A 22,363-nucleotide genomic window follows, 5' to 3' on the forward strand; every position below is an offset into this window, starting at 1 on the left:
ATTATCTTTTAGTTTGATAATTTTCAAAGAAGCTTCATCTGCAGAGCCATATTATTGACTTTAACTTTTCTAATACCCAAAATCCCTTACTATTTAGGGAGACAAATTTTGTCCCAACCAATCAAAATTGCAATTTTATTAAGATTATCTTTATTCCAAAAGAAATTCCTATAAGACTTATTCAAACTAGAGAGAATTGACTTAGGAAGATAAAAAACTTTGCATATGATAATTGACTTTAGTAGCCAAATTAGCTTGGATAAGAACCGTTCTGTCAATATGAAAAAGAGAATTAGTTTTCCACTTAGGCAATTGATTAGTTACCTTGCTGCAAACTTTTCCAAAATTTTCTTTGTAACTCGAAAATATATAATTTGACAACCTAGATATTCCCCTAAGTTGTTTGCTTCAGCCATACCCAACAAAAAAGCAAAATTAACTTTGGAAAAAACAGAGACATTCGGAGAACACTCAAAAGCTGATTTAGTATATACCTCGTGAAAGTTCCCTTTTGTTTTCGAAAAGAGCCCAGAAAGAAAGGAGCAATATTTCTTGTACCTTTCCAAAAATTTCTACCGCCACATAAGTTAGTTGAATTGGCGGACGCGTGTAGAATCAACCGTCTAAAACATGAAGAAAGAAAGAAATATCTTGGTTTTGCCCGTTATACACCGACTTAGAAGAAAAAAAACTTGCTAACAACACTATCACAGACTGGCTCAGTCATTGCAAATTTCAATTTCTCTCTCCAAAACTCTCTCTCTTTTCCAAAAAATGTCAACCTCTTCATCACCTGCCTCTCCTGAAATTCTTCGCAGGAATCGAATTCTCTCCAGCAAACTCTATTTCGATGTTCCTCCTTCCAAGGTTTTTTTTTCTCTGTCTAATTGAATTTTTCATGCTCAATTTCTTTCTAATTTGAAGTTTAATTGAATTTTATCACTATGAATTGTGTTACTTGAATTATAATATAGATGATTATCTTCGATTTCAGGTTCCGTTAATTTATTCATCTACTTACAATATATCCTTCCTCGGAATGGAAAAATTGTAAGTGTTATTATTTCATGTTACTAGGATTTTGATAATTTTTGTTGTATTTGTTTCTATTTGAGTATTCTGCTTGATTTTGGGATGTGTTATCTTTTTTTTTTGTGAGAAACCTATCTGGCTGAGACATTGAGTATAGCAATCACTTCATCTGTTTCAAAGTATTGGCGAGTGGCAACCAAGCTTCTCGGCACACAATTTTAAGAGGATGTTAGATAAGATTTTAGACACCGCTAAGAGGAGTGATTGAGTTGTTAAGTGTACAAATTGTATAAATCATTTTGTCTGTTTAATTTGCTTATCCTTTTCCTAATTGCATGCCGAGGAGATTGATTGCAAGTATTTTGAAACAGAGGAAGTATATCTATACAAATATATTAGAAGCATGCGAAAGAAAGTCTATGTGTCATGTGGCATTCTTCTCAAATTTCTAATGCAAATGCTTTGTGTTCATGTGTACTCCTCACTTTAAAAAAATGTGTGTAAGGGTAAAGTATCGACCTTGCTAGTTGCTGCTGTGATACCATGAAGAAAGTTTATACTTTCAGATAGTCAAAGAAATAAGAAAACAGAAACTTTTGGTGGGTTTTTTAGCCCAGATTTTCTGTTGTATTATCCCAGCATTCAAAGCTGTTGTCTTTCTTTGTGTGTGTTTTTTTCTCACAGCCAAAAAACGGCTCTCTTGTACATATGCATGCTCCTATACTAGAAAGGTAAAAACCCTGGCCTGCAGCTATACACATGTACACTAGCTGACAAAAGCGTAAATAACAGCTGGAATGATGAGCTGTTATTTCACATGATCAAAGGTTGATTAAGGTGGAATTTCAATAAGGTAGGATGCACCTGAGAAATGATAAACATCTAATTGCTAGATATTTGCCAAACATCTAACATTAATGTGGCAACATGTGAGTGGTACACATGTCACTATATTGTTTATCCAAACAAATTACTTTTTCCAATTTTTTAAACTTGTATATCTCAAAAAATATATTTTAGAAAAAAATAAAAAATATACCAATATTCATAATATTTATTCTCTACAAATAGACATCCACTTGACATAATTTCATCATATTTTTATTTTACTCTTCTCTATCTCTTATTTAGATATGTAAAAAAAAATATACAACACTATCTGTTTATACACAAACACTAGTGTGAGTTGCATAAACACTAGTTATAGTTACACGAACACTAGTTCTAGTAGCATGAACACTGTATATTAGCATCGGAATCTTCTGACAGTGTCCAATTAAAAAAATACGAACACTATCTGTTTATACATAAACACTATTTTTAGTTGCATAAACACTAGTTATAGTTACACGAACACAAGTTGTAGTAGCATGAACATCATATATTAGCATCGAAATTTTCTGACAGTGCCCAATTTTCGAGATTACTTTTTTGTTTGACTGATAACTTTTTTTCATGTATATTGACAATTTTACCCCTGCTAGATGTTTATAAACATCTAGCAATTAGATGTTTATCATTTCTCGGATGCACCTTGGCTACTGTGTGCTCCATATTTCTTTAGATGTTTTTCACCATAAGCTCACCTCTTAAAAGTTCCCCATCATCTAGAGGAGAAAGGTTTAGGAGGGATTGAGAGAACATTATCACGTCTTTAGATTGCTATATTGCAAACAGGAAATATACAAGACTTACATGCTGTTCACTGTCTTACATGCTGTTCACTGTGCTAAGGTTCTACTCACACCCATGTGACGTGCAAATTTGCATTACATATTTTAATGGGGGAGGGGTGCATGGACGCTTTGGAGGATTATGATCTGGAAAATGGTGGAGACATCAAAAGTTTGGTTTAGTTTGTTGATCCTAGAACTTTATCTTTGGTCTTGGTGTAAGTTGCTATTAGGTGAAAAAAGGGGTTTCACATGTCTGATGATAAATTTAACTACACATGGGGTTTCAGATGCTTTGTCTAATCTGAGTTTCAGGCTTATAGTCTGCCCGAGTCTTTAAATTTATCTAGTTCTATATGGTTTTTTTTTTTTTTTTTTTTTTTTTTTTTTGTGGAGTATGCATAGCATATTAGAGGTGTTTGAATTCCTCCCAGGTGAAAACCTGGGCAATTTATGCGTTTCTAAATTTAGCATACGCTTTTGGAATCTTGGTGCTCTCAAATATTGTAAAGGTGCATGATATGTTCATTAAAGATACTTGCTAAAGTTTATCCAGTTGTAAACCTGAAATATTTTTATTCCCTTCATTACCTGCTACACAATAGGTAGGTCTCCTTTAATGTCTATTTTCCCTCAAAAGTGTTCTTGGAACTGCTTGATGTATGTAGTACATCTACCCCTAATATGGTTTTTATCACATCATTTCATTTTTGGATTTGCTTCTATGCACTTTGGCATACATATGTGCATCAAAACCCTTTTAGTTTGTTTGGCTAAGGGGAGCTTGGAGGGAAAGCGAGAGAAGGGAAATGGAGGATTCATTTTGCAGTGTTTGGATACAACATGGGAGAAGGACGAAAGAGAATCCTCCCATGCTGACATGATTTGGAGTGAAAATCTAAGCTCATGCTCCCCTCTCTTACTTCCCTTAGCTCCTCTACGTTTTCCTCCATGATCACTATACAAAGAAATTGTAAGGCTGATTTTCTTGAACCTTTCTAAAGCTTTTATTAATCGTTGATCCGTGCTGAATTTGCTTCTGACTCGTTTCATAATAGTTGTCAATGTCAAAGCAATATTAGTTTGCTGACCATCTTAATAATTACTTTTCATTTGAAAAACAATAGGCATCCATTTGATTCTTCAAAATGGGGTCGCATATGCCAATTCCTCGCTTCAGCAGGTATACTGGAGAAAAGCTGTATAATTGAGCCTGAAGAAGCTTCAAACGAGGACCTCTTAGTGGTAGTCTGTCACTTTTTCCCAATTGCTTGATTTGTTTGGGAAATTTGTATGACTCAACCTTATAAAACACTTTTTGAGAAAAATTACCTTGTACAAAAAACTATTAGGAGAAATTGTCAAATTAAATCCTAAGTCCCCTACATTTTCCAACTTTGGTTTATTTATTAATAATAATCCCAAATTCAGGGGTAGTCTCCCCAAATTGGTCCAATTAAAGTTAACCTGTTAAGCAAGCAAGTAAAATAGGTCACTTGGCACGTTTTTTATTTGGCAAAGCATGTAATTTTTTAACCTTGATTCCTACATCTTAATTATCCTCTTCATCTTCATCACCATACCACCCTCCACCTCCATTTTAACACCCTTTCTGCTACTTCTCATATTCTAGAAAATATCAGTCAGTTATTCTCATTTTTACTCACCTTCACGCTTTGGATTGAAGGTGAAGAGGAGAGGGGAATAATAACAAGGAGTTGAGGGGGAAACTCGGATTTTTTGTTCACCGAATTTCGACAGAGTTGGAAGAGATACTGAGAGGGTAGTAATGAAGAAAATTCAAGTGGATGGAGAGCTTTGCAGCTTCTTGAATTTATTGAAGATCAGGGGAACTTTGTGGTTGAATTGCTGAATGCTATGGGTTTGAAATTACCTCCCTAAATTGCAATAAACAGAGGCTTGGAAAAGGAGAAGACTGCAGGTGGCAGGGACAAGGGTATACTAGGAAAGGAGGATGGGAATGAGAGGAGGGAGACAAATGAAAACTTTGGGTGAGAAAAAATCATTTTACCGGTTAAGCAAGCCATAGGTCACCCAAGAGTCCAGGACCAATTTGGGAAGGCTACACTTAAACTTGGGATTATTCAAAAAATAATTCAAACTTGGGGATATGGGAAGACACTCAAAACTTGGGATTTATCTTGTCAAGTATTCCTAAATGTCAAGACAAACTACCTTTTATGAATTTTGTTGCGAAAAGGTACCATTCGACAAATTCCGGTGGGTTGACCAATTCTTCAGTGTTGAGACTTTTTCCTCATTCAGATCTTTCATTTTGCTGTGTATATTCCCTGTCCTCATTTATCTTCCTTCCTCTCTAGCTTGTAGGTGACGTTTCCCCAGCTAACAAATGCAAGTTCTGACGGGAGACGCTACTGATAAACTAGAGAGGAAGGTGGAGAACCAAGGAAGAGGAAGATATGCAAGAAAATGGGAGTGAAAAGGACCAGAATAAGTAGGATAAAAAAAAAAGTCCACGGAAAAGTTGGTCAGCCCATTGGAATCCATCTGAGTGGTACCCGTTTATACAACAAAAGGTCGTGAAAGGTAGTATGTTACAAGATTTTTATAACAAAGATAGTTTCTCGCAAAGAGTTTTTTTTAAAAAAATTTGTATCCGACAAGTTCTCCATATCTCCATTTCAATTGTCTTCGATCCTGATCCAGCAAGAAGTTGCTGGTCCAGTGCCTCGTATAATATTTGATTGGGGACTATATGTGTTTACAGGTTCACCCAGAGGAGTACCTCATTAGTCTCAAAAGCAGCTTGACTGTTGCTAAAATTGTGCAGGTATCCAGAACCTTATACATGGGTCTTATTATCAAGAGTTATATGAATTAAGATAATTTCTCCAAAGGCGGGTCTTTTGTTTATCATTGGTTTTCAACATTTTCCATCCTTACTTGAGCATGTCGTCTCTTTGACAAAATTGTTGCCCATGCTCCCCTCGTACATCATGGTAAATGGTGGAGAATGTAAAATAATTGCCTGGTATGTAAACGAAGACCATGTTCTGGAAGGGTGGACTTCCTGTGTGTTTGTTAGTGACTTGTTGATTTTACTACTTTTTTCTCTAACCAAGTTAAAGTGTTAAAGTAGCCGCACAAATTGGTTGCTTTTGATTTACATTGCATTATCTCAAAGACACAGGATATCTATTTGGTATACATATTTTTAAGAGGAAACTAGGGAGGTAGACAAAGGTCAGATGATAATCATTTATGTTCATTGTGAAAACGATTGCTGAATAAAATACCTTGTGTTGAGTATTATTTAGTGCCTGAATGTCTTATCAATTTTATGTAGATGACGATGGTTATATATGATTTATCTTTCTTTTCACATTCTATTTTACAGGTTCCACCAGTTGCAATGTTGCCGAACTGCATCGTGCAGCGGAAAATTCTTGATCCATTTCGGAAACAGGCATCACAATTATAAATACTACCACTTTTCCCTTTCTAGCTCATTATTGTAGTTGTTCACGTAATCATTCGTGTAGGTAGGGGGGTCTATTCTTGCAGCAAAGCTTGCAAAAGAGCGAGGGTGGGCCATTAATGTTGGTGGAGGTTTTCATCATTGTTCTGCAGATAAGGGAGGTGGATTTTGTGTTTATGCCGACATCTCCCTCTGCATTCACTTTGCTTTTGTCCAGCTAAACATTTCCAGGTGCTGTTTAGACACGAGTAATTCCTTCATTAGGAACTCCCAAAATCGTGATTAATTTTTCATCTTTGTCATGCTTTTCATGTAATAACCCCTGATTGTTTGAAATTGGCAGGGTTATGATTATTGATCTTGATGCACATCAAGGAAATGGTCATGAGATAGATTTTGCTGAAGACAGTATGATTCTTGTCTTTCATGGGATAGTATGATTCTTGTCTTTCATGGGACAGTATGATTCTTGTCTTCTCTGGTTGTGTTAATGCTTATGCCCATTAAATGCCAAAGCCTTAATCCCTATAGATAGGTTTTGGCTGAATATCCTGTGGCTCGCCCACAAAGGTCCTCTTCGTCCACTTGTTTCTATCTAATGCTATATGCTTGTGCTGTTGTGCAAATCCATTAAACCCTATCCATCCAAGACATCTTTTGTCTCCCCTGGCTGCTTTGTAGATCCCCACAATTCCAAACTCTGGTTTTCTTATCGACGTACTTACTAAGTCGACTTCGCACGTGGATAAACCAACATAGCTGGCTCTTCCTTTCCTTATTTGACTCTGCATAAGCATACATGTCTCTTATGGTGTTTTTGATGTGTAATAATATTTCATTCTCTGTTTCGCTGCAGGAAGAGTATACATTCTTGATATGTACAATTGTGAAGTATATCCATTAGTAAGACATCCTACTTGTACAAGATCTTTTGGATTTCTTCATTAATCATATTTTTTTTTATTTTTCTATAATTCAAGCCTTGATCTTTATACTTGGTGATGTTTTCTATATGAGCCTGTGAGGGTTAAAACCTCAGTTTCTAACATTATAAGAAAAGATAAATGAACTATGGCAATATTTTGTATGTGTATTATCTTTGAAGACTCAGCCTGCGAACTAATCTTCTGCTCATCTCTATTAAAATTGTAGATAGTGAAGTGGAGTTATGCACTGAACGACTAATACATCACCATTAGACCCCATTTGTGTTCTGTGCTTGAAAAAAAAAATCACAGTCACTACTGTGCAAAATCCCATTCAAACACAGGAATACCAAGGAAATTTAAGTGAATTACTGACTTGTTCTTACTGAGTTAAGCAATTAAAAACTGGTGGATAGTTTTACTTGCCTTTTCAGAAGACGAGATATAATCATGGATTGAACATGTGAGCAGGTCTCTCTCTCTCTTTGCCCCCTAAGGTGGAAATCTGCAACGGCTACAGTGATGTAGTTGTTGCACATAACCAGAAGTTCTTTGAGTTCCCAATCAACCTTAGCTTTAGGATTGCAAAATACTTCTAAATTTCTGTGGAGTATACTGAAAGTTGCTTCTTACTAAATTTCTGTGGAGTATACTGAAAGTTGCTTCTTACTGATACTTCATCTCACCTCCAAAACATGCGGACTCCAACATGGTTATACATTTCATACGATCAATTTAAACCGAAGTAAAGAAAAATGTTCATTAAGTACATAAGTCTGACACATGGACATATATTATCTGTGTACAACACAAGTATTCGACTATGAGCAACACATGTTATTTGGGCGGTAAATACACAGATTTTTTTTTGATTGTTAGGTATATCTGGGGGATTGGGCATCACAGTTAGTGTGTATCGCATGTAATCCATAAAACGTTGTGTAATGTTCAAACTTTCGGTCAGCCTATATTCGATTTTGATGTTTGCTTAATCATCTGACACAAGTGTGTAAGACAACCTATTCTATAGTTTTGTGGAACTGGAACTTGCTGCATATGCATGCATAGCCATTAACATTGTGAATATTTAGTGGCACCATCTAACAGCTCTATAACGTGATATTATTCCACTGCACATGAAGGGCATGCCTGGTATAGGATTTGTTGTTTACTTGCATGTTCTGCTAGTCTTTAGATTGATGGTGAGTCTGGTGTAGCTGAAGTATGTTCTATTTCGAGATGCATTTGTAGGACCATATGTAAGCAATGTAGTTGATGCACATTAAAGCCATGTTATTTAAACCTTAAAAGTGCTTCCTCCTTTTCTTTTTAGTTTACTCACCTCACTTTGAGGGAAAACCAAGGAGGAAGGCTTAAAGTACGAGAGAGATCAGCTGGATATTTATGCAGAAAAATAAGAGAGAAAATAAAATCTGGGTTAAAATATAATAGGGGAGGACATGGGTGGAAAAAGAGGAGAAAGTAGGTGAAACATGTTACTGAGAATAGAAAAAGCAACAATGTGTAAATTAAAAAGAAAAGGACCAAAAAGGAAAGTGTGTAGATTAAAAAGAATTCGAGGGAGTAAGTTTCATGTCTAATCAGTACAATATAAGGTTTAAGAAGTTCAATTGACAATAAAAAATAAGGTCTAATAGGATCTAATAAACTCAGTGTAGGGGTTTCATGAGTGAAAAAATATGAACAAAATTGTAAGGGATTTGATAGGATTTGGGATAATGAGTAAGATTTGCTTTGTGACGTATAATAGCTTTAAATTGATGAGCTTGCTGGGAGACTTTGCTATCGAGATTCTTGGGTAGATTCATCACGTCTTTTGACTTCTTTGTAACGATGGGGTCATGAGTAAGATTTGCTATCAAAATGGTAAGGGATTTGATAGGATTTGGGATAATGAGTAAGATTTGCTTTGTGACGTATAATAGCTTTAAATTGATGAGCTTGCTGGGAGACTTTGCTATCGAGATTCTTGGGTAGATTCATCACGTCTTTTGACTTCTTTGTAATGATGGGGTCATGGTGTCAAAACAAGGCCGCATTGTATTGTTAAGGTTTTCAAATCTACCAAACCAATATTACCCGCTTTGTAAAGGTATAACCGCATTTTAGGGGGGTTTTAGGGATATTTCATTGTTTAAGCCGATATTCAGCGTTACGACAACCGCATCATCCCCGTTCCCGCATCACCGTGACCGTTACCGCAACCGTGATCGAAACCGTATTTTCGAACTATGGATGGGGTAGGATTACAGATGCATTTGTGGCTACCTGCTAAATCAAAATTTTAGTAATTCTCCGAGTCACATAAGAGAAGGTTTGATTTGTTCCTTCTATATCAAATGAGCATTCTATATCAAATGAGCATTCTATATCTCCTGCCCATTTGATTTTATTTTTTGGTTATTGCAATCAATGCATCTGAGTACAGAGCAATTTGAGCTTGCTTTGTGTTTCTTACTAGTATTATATTTTCCCTCAATTTGCTTAATTTGTTAAAATTCATTTTTGGTGTCTGCTTCAGGATTTTAATGCCAGGAGGTACATCGATCAGAAAGTTGAAATTGCAGTAAGCCATCAATTAAGAAGGCAGAAAGCTTATTGTTATAAGTTGTGTATGCCATAATTAAATAATCAATTATTTCATATGTTCTACAGAGTGGGACCACAACAGATGTATACTTGAAGAAGTTGGATGACGCGCTTGAGGTACGAACACAGTTATCTACTTCAGGAACTACTTTTCTTGTCCTTTTGCCTTCTTAAGTTTTTCGATTTGAAGGGGTGCACATTTTGCACGAAAATCTGCCATATATTAACATGATAATACAGTTCTTGTTATTTCCTGAGCTGGTTATAGTCTTGTCCATGTTATTGATATATTAAGGATTTGCTATAAAACAAACTTCATTACTTCATACATTATTGGCAGGTTGCAAGACAAAAGTTCAATCCTGAGTTGGTGGTGTACAATGCTGGAACTGACATCCTGGATGAAGATCCATTAGGCTGTGTGAGGGTAAGATGATATATTCCCTACTTAAAAACATTCCTGGTCTCGACTTGTACTTTTATGTTTCATGATTGACACTCCATCTAGTGCCTTGGCTTCATCTGTACGTGGTCATTTATGTCTGTCGATCATTTTTGGGCTTGTACCCAGAAAAATTTCATGTCAGATAATGTTGTTCCTTTCATTTTTGTTATAGTTCTTGGCGCTAGCCATCTTATAGTGTATATCAGACAGTGCTAAGTTGGATAGCTAGAGAACAAATTTTGAATATTATTTTAAGACGGTTTAGAGTGGATGTAACTAAATCGTACATTTTCTGCAAGAAGAACGCTAACCCTACTAGCAAATATAAGTAAGGTAAGTTCATGAAACATAGGTAAACCCTGATAATGAAACTATCTTACAAGATATATATATTCTTGACAAATAATGTATTTATTATCACACCCACGGTCGAAGCAGGAGGAGACTGGGATGAGAGACTAAAAACGATGGTGGGTGTAAGCCATTGGTGAAAGTGGCTGTATTTTGATAGGAAGATGGAACGTGAAGAACCCAAATAAAATCAGAAGCAATATTTTCACAATTTCACGTATGAAGTGGACATTCACTGTGCCTAGTGTGTTGATGTTCTTGTACCGGATTGCAAGAATGGTAGATGGCACTATATGATAGTGGCCCGCCAAAGAGCGCAATGTAGCTCATGGAGGAGGTTGTGAACCCGACAGATCTCTGCAACTGCAGTAGCCAGTCCCGATATTGAGCATCGGCGCTCGGATGGGGCAACGTGTATTGTTGCTTAAAAGGATTATGAGATAAGATATGCATAAAGCGCTCGGATGGGGCAACGTGTATTGTTGCTTAAATGGATTATGGGATAAGATATGCATAAAGCGACATACTTGTTGATATGAATAACTGATGTCATGAGTCAGGACGTGCGAACAGGGTCCTGAAGGTAAGCGTTGAGCTTGGCTTTAGTATCAACTTGAGTACAAAGTAGTTTACAGTTTGTCATGTTGGTATGGTCAAGAATATATGTAAAATTAGGCTTGTGATAGAAACTAAAATACTTAAGTAGAAGCTAAGAGGACTCCTGACAGGCATGGAGAATTGCCAACTGAAAAGGGTGATAATATGATGGAAAAAAGCATCTATAGAAGGGGTGCGGACAATATCGTCAACAAAGAAGATAGAAGTATCACCCCTGATGGTATATGAACAGGGAGGGGTTACAACTTACAAGTGCTACAAAAGAATGCCCAAGTGAAAAATAGGGGCTTGTCGAAACCATAGAGATATAGACAGAAGTAGCACACATATTAATATAGTAGAATTAGAAAAGTCGGGAGGTTTTGCATGAAGACTAATTTTGTTGGCATGCAGACAGTTTCATGACCATTGAGGATGAACTTTTAATGTCCAAACTGATTATTAGGCAAATTATTAGACAAAGCAATTGAACCTGCTGTGAACACGAGTCGAAGTTCTTACTGCTCATAGGAATCATGAGTCCATGAATACTGTCAATTTGCGCTTGAATAACTACATATACATAACATAGATCACATGGAAACAAACTTGAACAAGACGATCTTCCATGTATACCTTTCTAATCAAAGCAGTATACTCATGCACGGTAGTGCACCTATGTGGGTCCTTGAGCAAGTGTGACTTGGGAAGAGGAGAGATGGGTAGTGTGTGAGGCTGGGGTTAGGCATGTGGATGTTGGGCTTTCCTTTTGTAGTCATGTGGTGCACGACAGGAGAGGGGGGCTTGGGCTTGGGTTGGTTAGTTCTTTTTATTTGGGGGGGGGGGGTACACTTACGTGTCCGATGAGGAACAAATATGTGTAAAGGATCTCAGTGAGGTAGAAGCATCAAATGTAGGGTAGAGGTGCACGGGTGATCTGTTTGTGCATGAGCTCGAGGTGAGGAGATTTTACGAGGTTTAGCACGACGAGTGTAACGGCAAAAATGGCTGGGGGAGGGGCAGTGGGATGGCTAGGGGGAGGGGTAGGAGATCAGGCTGCAAATTTCGGGGGTCATGAGATGATCAAGCATGAGAGAGGATAGAATGGAAGATCATGTGAACTCATATGAGGGTGAGAAAGAGCCTAACAGGAAGTAAGGGAAAATCTCGTCGTGTTCAACATGCCGTGAGATGGAAAGGTAGTACATTATGAGAGGGGATAGAATGGAAGATCATGGGAACTCATATGAGGGAGATAAAGATCTCAATCTAAAGTAAGGGAACACAATCTCATCGAATTCAACATGCCGTGAGACTGTGTACTTCTATGTAAAGGTAGTATATTGTGTGGTACACGAACAAATGAATGACTCATCCCAGAAGGAAAGGGTGGGGGAGAGAAGCTCAAGTGAGGAGAGGGTGTTCTTGTCATTGGGCGTGCAAATGATATGTCATTGAGTGTGCAAGTAATATGTTCCGCCTTCACATTTTGATATATTACGCAGAACGCCATCTGCGGAGAACTACAAATATCATGAAAGCGAGCATTACTGGCTTACCATATTATTTACCATGTCCCATTCAGAATTTTCTCTTTCCTTTTCTGAATTGTGTTTTGACAAAGGTTTAGATATGAATAAATATAGATAAAGGTTTTATGAATAAATTTAGAAAATCTTTCAGATTTTGATGAACCCAAACATAACTAGTGAAGTCATACAAGGGAAGGTAATAATGATGGCCATCTGTATTTGTGCTGTGTATTATATTAAAAGCAGAAAAAGTACAAGAAATAGATTTGAGAAGGTGAACATTTATGTTTCACAAGTTAACAAGAGGAATATATGTGGTGTTGGTCTCCTTATTACATTCAAGAACTGAAAAATGTGGGGTTCGGATGAAACTGGGGGGAAACTTTGGACGCAGATGTTGAAGAAGAAGTGGTGGGATGATGATTTTTGGAGCTATTGCACCTCTAGACCAACTCCTCTACTTGAGGATCTCTCACTGGAAAAACCCTCATGGGTCAGATTCAACATAATCATCATTTTTACCAGTAAATTTTGGATGATATGATGGGTGTGAAGGATATTTGAAAGGGTGGGTGGAGGTGTTTTGCTGGGACCAGTACTATGCAATAACCGTTGTAAACTAAGACATACGGACTACAAAATGTTGCTTGAATAAGAATAGGAAAATTTTCAAGATTGATTTACGACAATGTAGGAGGAGGCCCTGATGTCCATGTACTCAGAATTATGGAGAGATAGTGTTAGATGCATCAGTCATATCTGCGGGTGGGAGATCATACCTTGCTATGACCCAACCTACTCCTCCCCTGCTGTTCACGTAAAAAAGAAGGGCTAAGGGTAAAAGTGGAATTCCGAGAAGAATGTTGAAGGAGAATGTCACAAAGAATATTACAGGGAATATTACCTAGATTGCTGACAGCAAGGCATGGTACTGGAAATATGTAGCAGGCTTCTAGAAGGGGTAAATCTGTCCTATCTTAGTATTCCTATAATGGCAGCTGTCCTATTAATTGTGTAGTGGCAGTTAGGGGTTCAATAAAGAGACAGCTATAGGAGGTAAGAAGGTAGCAAGAAACTAGTGAGTGAAGAAATTTGGGTGAGCTTTCAACTTCTCGAAAGTTGAGATTGTATTGTATGATCTTTGATCTTAGTAATACAACTTAACCCCCATTGATACTTTTTTTTTGCTGTAAATTTGGTGTTTGATATCTGAGTTCATAGCATACCTTCAGTGAAGGCAACAATCACCAAGTATGCTTTGAGGAGAGAGTGATATGGTGGTGAACCAAGATGCAGTGATGGGTTATGGTTGTAGGAATACGTACAAGGATAAGCAGTCAGCACGTACATGGATGAGCAGTCAGCACGTACATGGATGAGCAGTCAGGGAGCTGCCAGAAATGAGGCCAGGAAGGGCCAGTCACGAGCCACAGGTTTTTGCGTCAACTATTGGCTGGCAAGCGATTCTTGTTGGTGGACACAACCTTGTATTGCGGCTCCGTCCTGAATTCCTGATCCGCTTGAATTATTGTTGTGGGGAGGGGAGGTTCTGCTGAGTCCCTCTTCAATAGAAGCAAGCGACGAACTGTGATGGAGGGAAGAGGATATTGTTGGTTGATATTCTCGCCAACCGTGTCAAATATGAGGGTAAGGTATTGAGCAACTTAAGAATCAAACGTCTCTAGAAAGTTGATCTGCAAGAGATTTCAATTGATGGCAATACAGAGTCTCATGGTTAGTGCAGTGTTCTCACATTCATAGAAGGGGTCTCACAAGCTTCACAGGCGGTGGAACCAGGTTGTAAGATAGTTAAAAGGTCTACCCGTCTACAGAGGTGGTGCCGTAGATCCAGGTTAGAATTATGCATCATTCATCCGGTTGATTTTACTTGGCAGTAGGAATAGATTGGTTGGGATCAGATGTAGTACCATTTGTGCGACAACTTCAACTTGTACCGCGTACGAAATATATAGCACTTATAGAGGGTAAGGATAAGAGGTATTTGAGCGGAACACAAGCTTTCATGCGGTAGAACCTAGTTGTAAGATAGTGAAAAGGAGGTCTCGAAAAGTTGTGCCATAGATCCAGGAAAGAATTATGCATCATAGCTCCGGTTGATTTTACTTGGTAGTAGGATTAGTTGGGATCAGGTGTAGTACCATTTTCGTGGCAACAATAATTTATCCTGCACATGAAAGATATTGCACTCAAAGGTTAAGGATAAGAGGAATTAAATTCTTGTTGCCGACAGTTTGTCCAGGGGAATGGAAGAAGAGGGAGGAGGATTTTTTCTTGGGGACTCCATTGCTACATTACTCGAAGAAGAAGTATGTATTATATACATATGTGTGGATATGTAACTATTGACTTGGGGTATTATAATATGCGTTAGCTGGATGTTGGAAGCCTGCTTTGTTAGGAACTTGGAGGTTTTTGTTAGTTATTGCCCACTAGCGGGGATGGGATAGGGATTTCAAATCAGCAAGGTCTCATACTGCTCATGAGAGATTTTACTAGAGAAGGAAATGATCAGATTTGGATATGGATAGTCTTTTATTCCTTTTGGAGTTCACTTCTTTTTTGAGTTTTTTTTACTTTATACTTCTGTTAAGATTTATAAATGCTAGTAGGCCAGTGATCTTTTGCACAATGCATACAATAATCTTTGGGAATTTGATGGAAAGATCAAAACTCTCCAAGCATTTGCTTTCTCTCTAATAATTAGAGGCAGAGAACTTTTGCTTGTATATACTATTGCTGTCCTGTACAAGATAAATGGCTAGGCAGCCAAATAAACTTACATATATACGTCAGTTTCTACCAATCCTAGGAGGTGTACTATACAAAAAGAACAAAAGAACATATCTTCCTTGGATTAAGAAAAAAGTAATCATTTGAGGGGGAGTGCACTATGAGTCTATGATAGCAAACACCTGAAATAAACTGCTATACATGTGCATGTGTCATACTAATAACCATCATTCTTCATTCTTTACCGGGCTTAATTTGAGACAATTTAGAGATTGATGTCTTTTTTTGAGTGGTTTAGTGCACATTTGTCACAAATGACTCGCAATGAAGAATTTATGGCTTTGCTTTTCAAAAAAAAAAAAAAAAAAAAAGAATTTATGGCTTTGGATCGTGATTGGGTTTATGTTTGATTTTCATGGCATATCAATCAACTAATTATAGTGGTTTTTGAATAATTCTGAACTGATGTGCTTATTTATTGGGAGTTTGTTGGTGGGGCATTGAGCACAATTGCATTTTTTTTATCCCCAGGGTAATTAGTTCCAAATGGATTTGTTTGAGTTTGAAAATTGTTAAGGCTTACATTTGGTATCCTATTCTTCTTCTGTGTTTTTCGCCCAGATTAGCCCTGATGGTATAATCAAGAGAGATGAGAAGGTGTTTGCATTTGCCCGTGATAAGGGCAGTCCAATACTAATGCTTACATCAGGTTATATGCTGTCTTTAAACATTGTGTCTGTGGTCTTGCCCCCAGAGGACGTCTTTTTCTCTTAACCCAATTGGGATCATCTTCAGAACTACAAGAACTTTGTAGTTCATGAATATGAAATAATATAGCACTTTGTGTCTTGCTGCAGGTGGTTATATGAAGTCAAGTGCTAGAGTGATTGCGGACTCGATTATCAATCTTTCGAAGAAACAGTTGATAGATATGCAAGGCACCCAAAACATGGAAAAGAAAGTGTGATGTGGCTAAAGAAATCCCTTGGGTAAGTAAAGTGGTAACTTGGCAGGCCATATTGTTGTATTGTACACAAGGTTTTCTATTACCAAGAATGTGTTATCAAGAATGAATATTGTGAATATATCTGTATTATGAACTAGTGATACATCTATTATTGGCATAAACCTTTGCCGGGGGAGAGTATGACCACATATAATATGTCTGGTGGGTTTATGTCTACAAGTATATGGCGATTCGACATAACATGTTTGATTTGCATGGAGTCCTAGTGGGTCGAACAAACTTACATGTGAATTTTCTTTAAACATTCTCATATATGCAACTTCATCTTTTTCTTGTAATTCATGAGGTTGCAACATGGATGTATTGTAAACTGGGGTCGGTGGTTTGATTCTGGACGGTATTTTGTATAGTGGGGGATTACCTTATTACCTACCTGGTGTATGATTGTGATCCAAATCTAGGCTCTTGAAAAAAATCGGATGCTTCTAATGAGGTAAAATAGTAATTACCAATTTAGCAGAATGGATAGGTTTAAAATCGGATTGACTTGGATTGGTAGGAATATGATTTACATGTTAATATATAAGTCCAAACTCTTCCGCTAAAAAAAAGTCCAAACTCTAATCTTTGCCTTTAGTCCAGAGCCTTCGGATATGTTGGTTAGTTAGAGTTTTGACGTAAAGTACTACTCCCTCCGTTCCATATTATAGTGCCTGATTCTGTTTTTTCACGTTTATTAAGGTAAATAGAATCTAAGAGAAATGTAAAGAGTTTTTGTGTATTGAAAATAAATGTTATGGGGAAAAGCTGATTTTAGGAGAGAGAAATGACCATAAGTGGTGAAAGAGAATTAAATGCATGACTCATTCAACCTTTGAGTTGATAAACCAAAGCAAAAAACTATTTCCAAGAAGCAAAATAAATAGTGGCACAATTTTTTAGGAAAATCATGGAAATGTGTGGAATAAAAAATGGAAACAAGAATTATATTTTGGGACACATTATAAGGAAAGAAGCACTATAATATGGGACGGAGGGAGTAATTTTTAAGAGCATAACCAATGGTTAGACCAATTTTAGGGGTCACCAATTATTTTATTACTTTTTCTTTCCTCTACCTCATTTATGCCCAACTTACCCAAAAACTCTTATTTTTTTTACTCCCAATGGTTAGACTGATTTAAAGGATCATCAAACTCTCTCTCCTACTATTTACCATACCCCAAAAAATTAAAACCAAATTAACTAACCTAATATACTCTTGCCACATGTCCACCTTTATATAACTTTGGCTGACAAGTTTTTGGGTTAAACGGTCCATCCCAATGCCCAGTTCATCTTCTTCTCTCTTCTTTTTGTACTCTCTCTCCTATTTTTTATTATTACTTTTTCCCTCTCTCTCCTCATGAACTCCCAAGAGTCCAACCACTGGGTATGCTCTAAGAGCATGTACAATGGTTGGTGTCTCTCCAACTAGCTCTCCACACTCTTTCTCCTATTCTCTCTCTTCTAGCTACTCTCAAGAGCCATGTTTAAAAACACCCAACAACAATAAAACCCTTTAAAGAGTTCTCCATTCAACTTTTCATTATTTTGTGGTCCCCAGGTCAATAAATGAACCTCATTGGGTATGCTCTAAGAGCATGTACAATGATTCTTATTGATCCCGTCAGAGTTGTTAGTCTTGCGTACAATGGGAAGGTATCATTTTTTTTTTTTTAGCTTTAAGGTCGTAAGCCATTGGGTTTTTCTAACTTAAAAAATTCAATTTTGGAAGTTGGAAGGTTAACCAGATCTTTTAAATCCAAGCTGGAATCTTTTGGGATTTATGGTACTTACTAACCGTTTCAATGTTGAAATGGGGAGTTCTTCGCTTTTTGAGTTTTAGTTAAGAAAAATAATCATTTTAGAAATGGGTAATCAGATCTTTCTAATCCAGAATGGAACATTTTGGGTTTGGATTAGGACGAAAAAATCAAGTACATCTATGGATCAGAGATTGATCGATATCAACTGGTTTAGCAAATTCAGAACCATGGTCTTGATATTCAAATTTAGTTTTGGATCGGATCGTGTACATTATACACCCTAAGTATAATAGGTATTGATTTGTTCTCCATTATCAAGTAAGGCTTGGCCTAGTGGTAAATATTTGGTCTCATGACTTCAAGGTCATGGGATCAAATCTCATTAGTAGCTCCTTTGGGGTGAGGTGAGGTGAGGTGAGGTTTTCCTTACCATTCTTCTTCCTTCAAGGAGTTTGACTTGCAAGTATTAGTGTGAGGTGTCAGTTTTAATAGGGTTTTTTCATCTTATCAACTTAAATAAAATGCTCCTCATAAAACATTAATAGTTTATCATAGGTTAACAAACAAATATAAATAACAAATAATTAGTTATGCTGAGTGAACAATGAAGTAATATACCAAGTATAATTAAAGTAATAATAATCATTTTTTAACATGGTATTACGAAAATATTATATTTTAATATTTTTATAATTTAATTGACAACAAACGGACACAATCATTTTTCTAGAAACATACAGGCTACTTAATCCATAATAGACAATTGGTCTATTACTCTATTAGATAGAATACAAGTGCGGCTTGGTTCCGCTTCACACCAGTTACCTTAGTATTTTTTTTTTGGTGAACAAACGGTAATGTTAAATTAAGCATTCATGGCAAAAAGCCTCTTACAATCCATAGATAATAAATCCAGACAATAATTAGGGGGATAGGGAAGATTCCTAATTACATTAAGGGAGTCCAACCCATTCTTACATTTATGGGATATAGCGTCCGCTACTTGATTGTCCTTCCTCCTAACGAAAGTGATGCTCATCTCTTGGAAGTAATGCCGCAGCGCCCTGCATTCCATAATAATGTCACTGTAAAAATCATCATATAACTCCGACGTACTATTGATCATATTGACTGCTTCTTGGCATTCCGAATGAAGAGCAATGAGTGAGTGATTAGCCTCACTTGCCATATGTAAACCCTGTCTAACTGCCAATAGTTTTGCATGTAACGGGTTAGAAGCATAGGATAAACAATAAAACCCACGACACCATAAACCTTGATGATCTCTAATGACGCATGTAAGACTTGTTTTGGTTTCAATGTCCACAAAAGAAGCATCTACATTCACATGGACCCATGGATGGGAAACATTTAACCAACAGTTTGAGACGGTGAAAGGGGAGGTCGAGGGGGTATCCTGATGCCCTAGGAAAGCTTGGGCCAAGGTTAACACTTTTTTTAGAGTAGTTTGGGGGGAGGGTGGTTTTTGTCTTCGAAGACAGCAGCATTCCGCCCTTTCCGGATCTCAAACACACGCATGTAAGACTTGTTTTGGTTTCAATGTCCACAAAAGAAGCATCTACATTCACATAGACCCATGGATGAGAAACATTTAACCAACAGTTTGAGGCGGTGAAAGGGGAGGTCGAGGGGGTATCTTGATGCGCTAGGAAAGCTTGGGCCAAGGTTAACGCTTTTTTTAGAATAGTTTGGGGGGAAGGGTGGTTTTTGTCTTCGAAGACAGCAACATTCCGCCCTTTCCAGATCTCAAAACACACGAAGGGGATTAAGGTTTCCTATCTAACCCCCTCGAAACACTTTGTGTTACATACGCACTCCTTGAACCAATTATCTGGGGCAGCAGTCCAGAAGGATGCCGGAGGCATAAACAAGTCCCAGACTTGGGAGGCCTTGACACAATCCCTTAGGACATGTATCAGACTCTCATTACCTAGGTGACAACAAATGCAAAGGCTATTTTGGATAATTTGTCTATGGTGTAAGAGACCTCTAGTAGGGAGGCGACCCCACCACACGAGCCATGCGATAATTTTAAGCTTTGGAGATATATTTAACCGTCATACCCACTCACCCCAACCCTTACAGTACGATTAGTGACGACCTGTTTATAAGCAAGAGAAAGCGCAAATTTTCCTTTGTGTACTAAGGTTGAGAAGCTTTTGTCACTCAAGGGATTAACGGGTGGGGGGGGGGGAGTTGGTGATTCGATCTTTAATGAAATCTGGTAAATATATAGAAAGGGTACGGAGGTTCCAATCGTTGTTAGAAACAAGGTCAGCTACAGTAAGGTTCTCTTCACCTCGTCCTAACGGTCCCTGGACCCACTTTCTAATTGGACCTATACCTAACCAATCATCCTGCCATGCGTTTATGAGTCTACCATCCCCTAGTTTCCACCTAGTGCTATGATCAAGGATGGACGTTCCCCTCCCAATATTCTTCCACACCTGGGACCCTTTTCGGAAAGCAATGATATGATTGGGTCTAACGTATTTCGATGTGATACAATCTTTTGCTAAGTTGTTCTCCCCTTGGGTTATTTTCCATCCTAGTTTTACAAGAAGTATAGCGTTGAGGTCTCCGTGACTCCGAATGCCCAAACCCCCATACACTTAGGAAGGAAAGTGTGTGATTGCCTCACTAGATGCCACTTCTTTTTACCCTCCAAATCCCCCCCAAAAAAAGTCATTACAAATCCTATCAAGCTCCTGTAGGATTTTTCTAGGGAAGTGCGTGACTTGCATATAATAGGAAGCTACAGTGTTCATGGAAGCTTTTATAAGAATGAGACGCCCAGTTCTAGACAGCAGCTTAACTTTCCACATTGCCAATTTCCTTTTGACCTTGTCAACTACAAACTGCACCTCACCCCTACTAGGTCTCTTGTGGGAGAGAGGTAGACCTAAATATAACCCTAAATTCTCACTCTGACGGACTTGCAAGGTGTCTTGGAAAATTGTCCTATCATCACGAGGAGTGTTAGGAGAGAATATAAGTATACTTTTGTCCTCATTAATTTTCTGCCCCGAGAGATCGCAAAAGGTATTTAAAATCCGTTTTAGAGTGGTCGAGGTAGATTTATCTACTCGCCCAAAAATGAGAAGGTCATCCGCAAACATAACATGTGAAATTGGGATCTTATCTTTCCCCACCCAGAAAGGGGTCCAGGTCTTGTCCATACAGGCATGGTTTATCATCCCGGTTAGATATTTAAGGCAAATGTTGAACAGGAAAGGGGACATAGGGTCACCTTGTCGAAGGCCCCTAGAGTGTTGGAAAGTTTCAGTTTTCCTACCATTGATAAGGATGGAAGAGGAAGCCTTATTAATACAGTTCATAATAAGAGAGATGGACTGGGTATCTAAGTTTTGGAGGGTTATGCAATGTCTGATGAAATCCCATTCAAGTCGGTCATAAGCTTTTTCTAGATCCACTTTTAGGGCAAACCAACCTTTTTTTCCTTTCTTCTTGTTCATCGCATGTAGTACCTCAAAAGCTACAACAAGGTTAATATCCGTTCCCCGACATCCATGGTGTTAGCTACCATATTTATGTTTTAGGGACTTTAATTGCATCCTCCCTCGTGATGAAAAGTAAGGGGGAGGGCTGAAGAACTAGAAGGAACTTGATGGTTTTCGGGAGCCATTTATAGTTGCCTTTTGCGTTCAATCCGTTTTGAGGGGCATCCTTTCACGTGCAGTAACAACACATTTGATGAGGATAACACCCAATAAAGACGACATGTTCCTTATGATCGATGCTCATCATTGTCTTTTACATGCTTAAAAACGAAACAACTCCCAAACAGAAGGTCGGATCACCTTCCTGTTAAAGATTTATCTTCAGAAACAATTGCAAGTGGGTTGTGATAAAAAGAGGAAAAAAGGGGTTATAAGTTCGATAAGGAATGGCTTAAGGATGAAGAATGCTTGGAATTTGTGAAGGAGGCGTAGCACTCTTACCTGAGCAATAATGTGAAAGGAAGTTGGCAGTTTCTGCACACAAACTTAAGGCTGGAGTTCGAAACACATGATTGATCTTGTGGCAGAAGTTAAGGCAAAACGATAATGGAGCTTGCAATTCTTTAGCATAATAGGGAGATAATTAATAAAATGTGTTGCATTGTCGATGAATTGATGAGTTAGAAACCCGAGAAGAATTGTATTGGGTGCAACAAAGTCGACAAAATT

General features: G+C 37.7%; 1 protein-coding gene across 8 annotated transcripts; it reads left to right on the forward strand.

The window, feature by feature from the left end:
* The first annotated feature begins 495 nt into the window (after window positions 1-495).
* LOC104884221 (histone deacetylase 2) lies at window positions 496-16,682 on the forward strand. Of its 8 annotated transcripts, none has more exons than XR_007271449.2 (15): window positions 496-867; window positions 995-1,050; window positions 3,833-3,953; window positions 5,455-5,517; window positions 6,085-6,153; window positions 6,230-6,396; window positions 6,509-6,573; window positions 7,022-7,068; window positions 9,634-9,678; window positions 9,768-9,818; window positions 10,042-10,128; window positions 13,859-14,278; window positions 14,371-14,478; window positions 15,999-16,086; window positions 16,235-16,269. XR_007271449.2 is itself a non-coding variant. In XM_019247546.3 (13 exons), exons 1-13 carry the CDS (start codon window positions 775-777, stop codon window positions 16,342-16,344), a joined length of 1,062 nt encoding a protein of 353 aa, XP_019103091.2. In that variant the 5' UTR covers window positions 505-774; the 3' UTR covers window positions 16,345-16,682. The 8 variants fall into 8 exon arrangements, 3 of the variants coding, with proteins under 3 accessions (XP_019103092.2, XP_019103091.2, XP_010667134.2); XR_008968159.1 differs by having other exon boundaries at window positions 13,859-14,273; window positions 14,352-14,478; XR_007271450.2 differs by having other exon boundaries at window positions 13,859-14,273.
* The last annotated feature ends 5,681 nt before the right edge of the window (window positions 16,683-22,363 follow it).

The sequence above is a fragment of the Beta vulgaris genome, chromosome 2 (assembly GCF_026745355.1).
Source record: "Beta vulgaris subsp. vulgaris cultivar EL10 chromosome 2, EL10.2, whole genome shotgun sequence".
In the NCBI taxonomy this organism is placed as follows: Eukaryota; Viridiplantae; Streptophyta; class Magnoliopsida; order Caryophyllales; family Amaranthaceae; genus Beta; species Beta vulgaris.

Excerpts from the sequence above, each read along its gene's own strand:
- LOC104884221 (XM_019247546.3), top strand. The coding sequence starts at position 775 with ATGTCAACCTCTTCATCACCTGCCTCTCCTGAAATTCTTCGCAGGAAT. Across the intron at positions 6,574-7,021 it reads GATAGATTTTGCTGAAGACA|GAAGAGTATACATTCTTGAT; the intron begins GTATGATTCTTG and ends GTTTCGCTGCAG. Across the intron at positions 16,087-16,234 it reads AATACTAATGCTTACATCAG|GTGGTTATATGAAGTCAAGT; the intron begins GTTATATGCTGT and ends GTCTTGCTGCAG.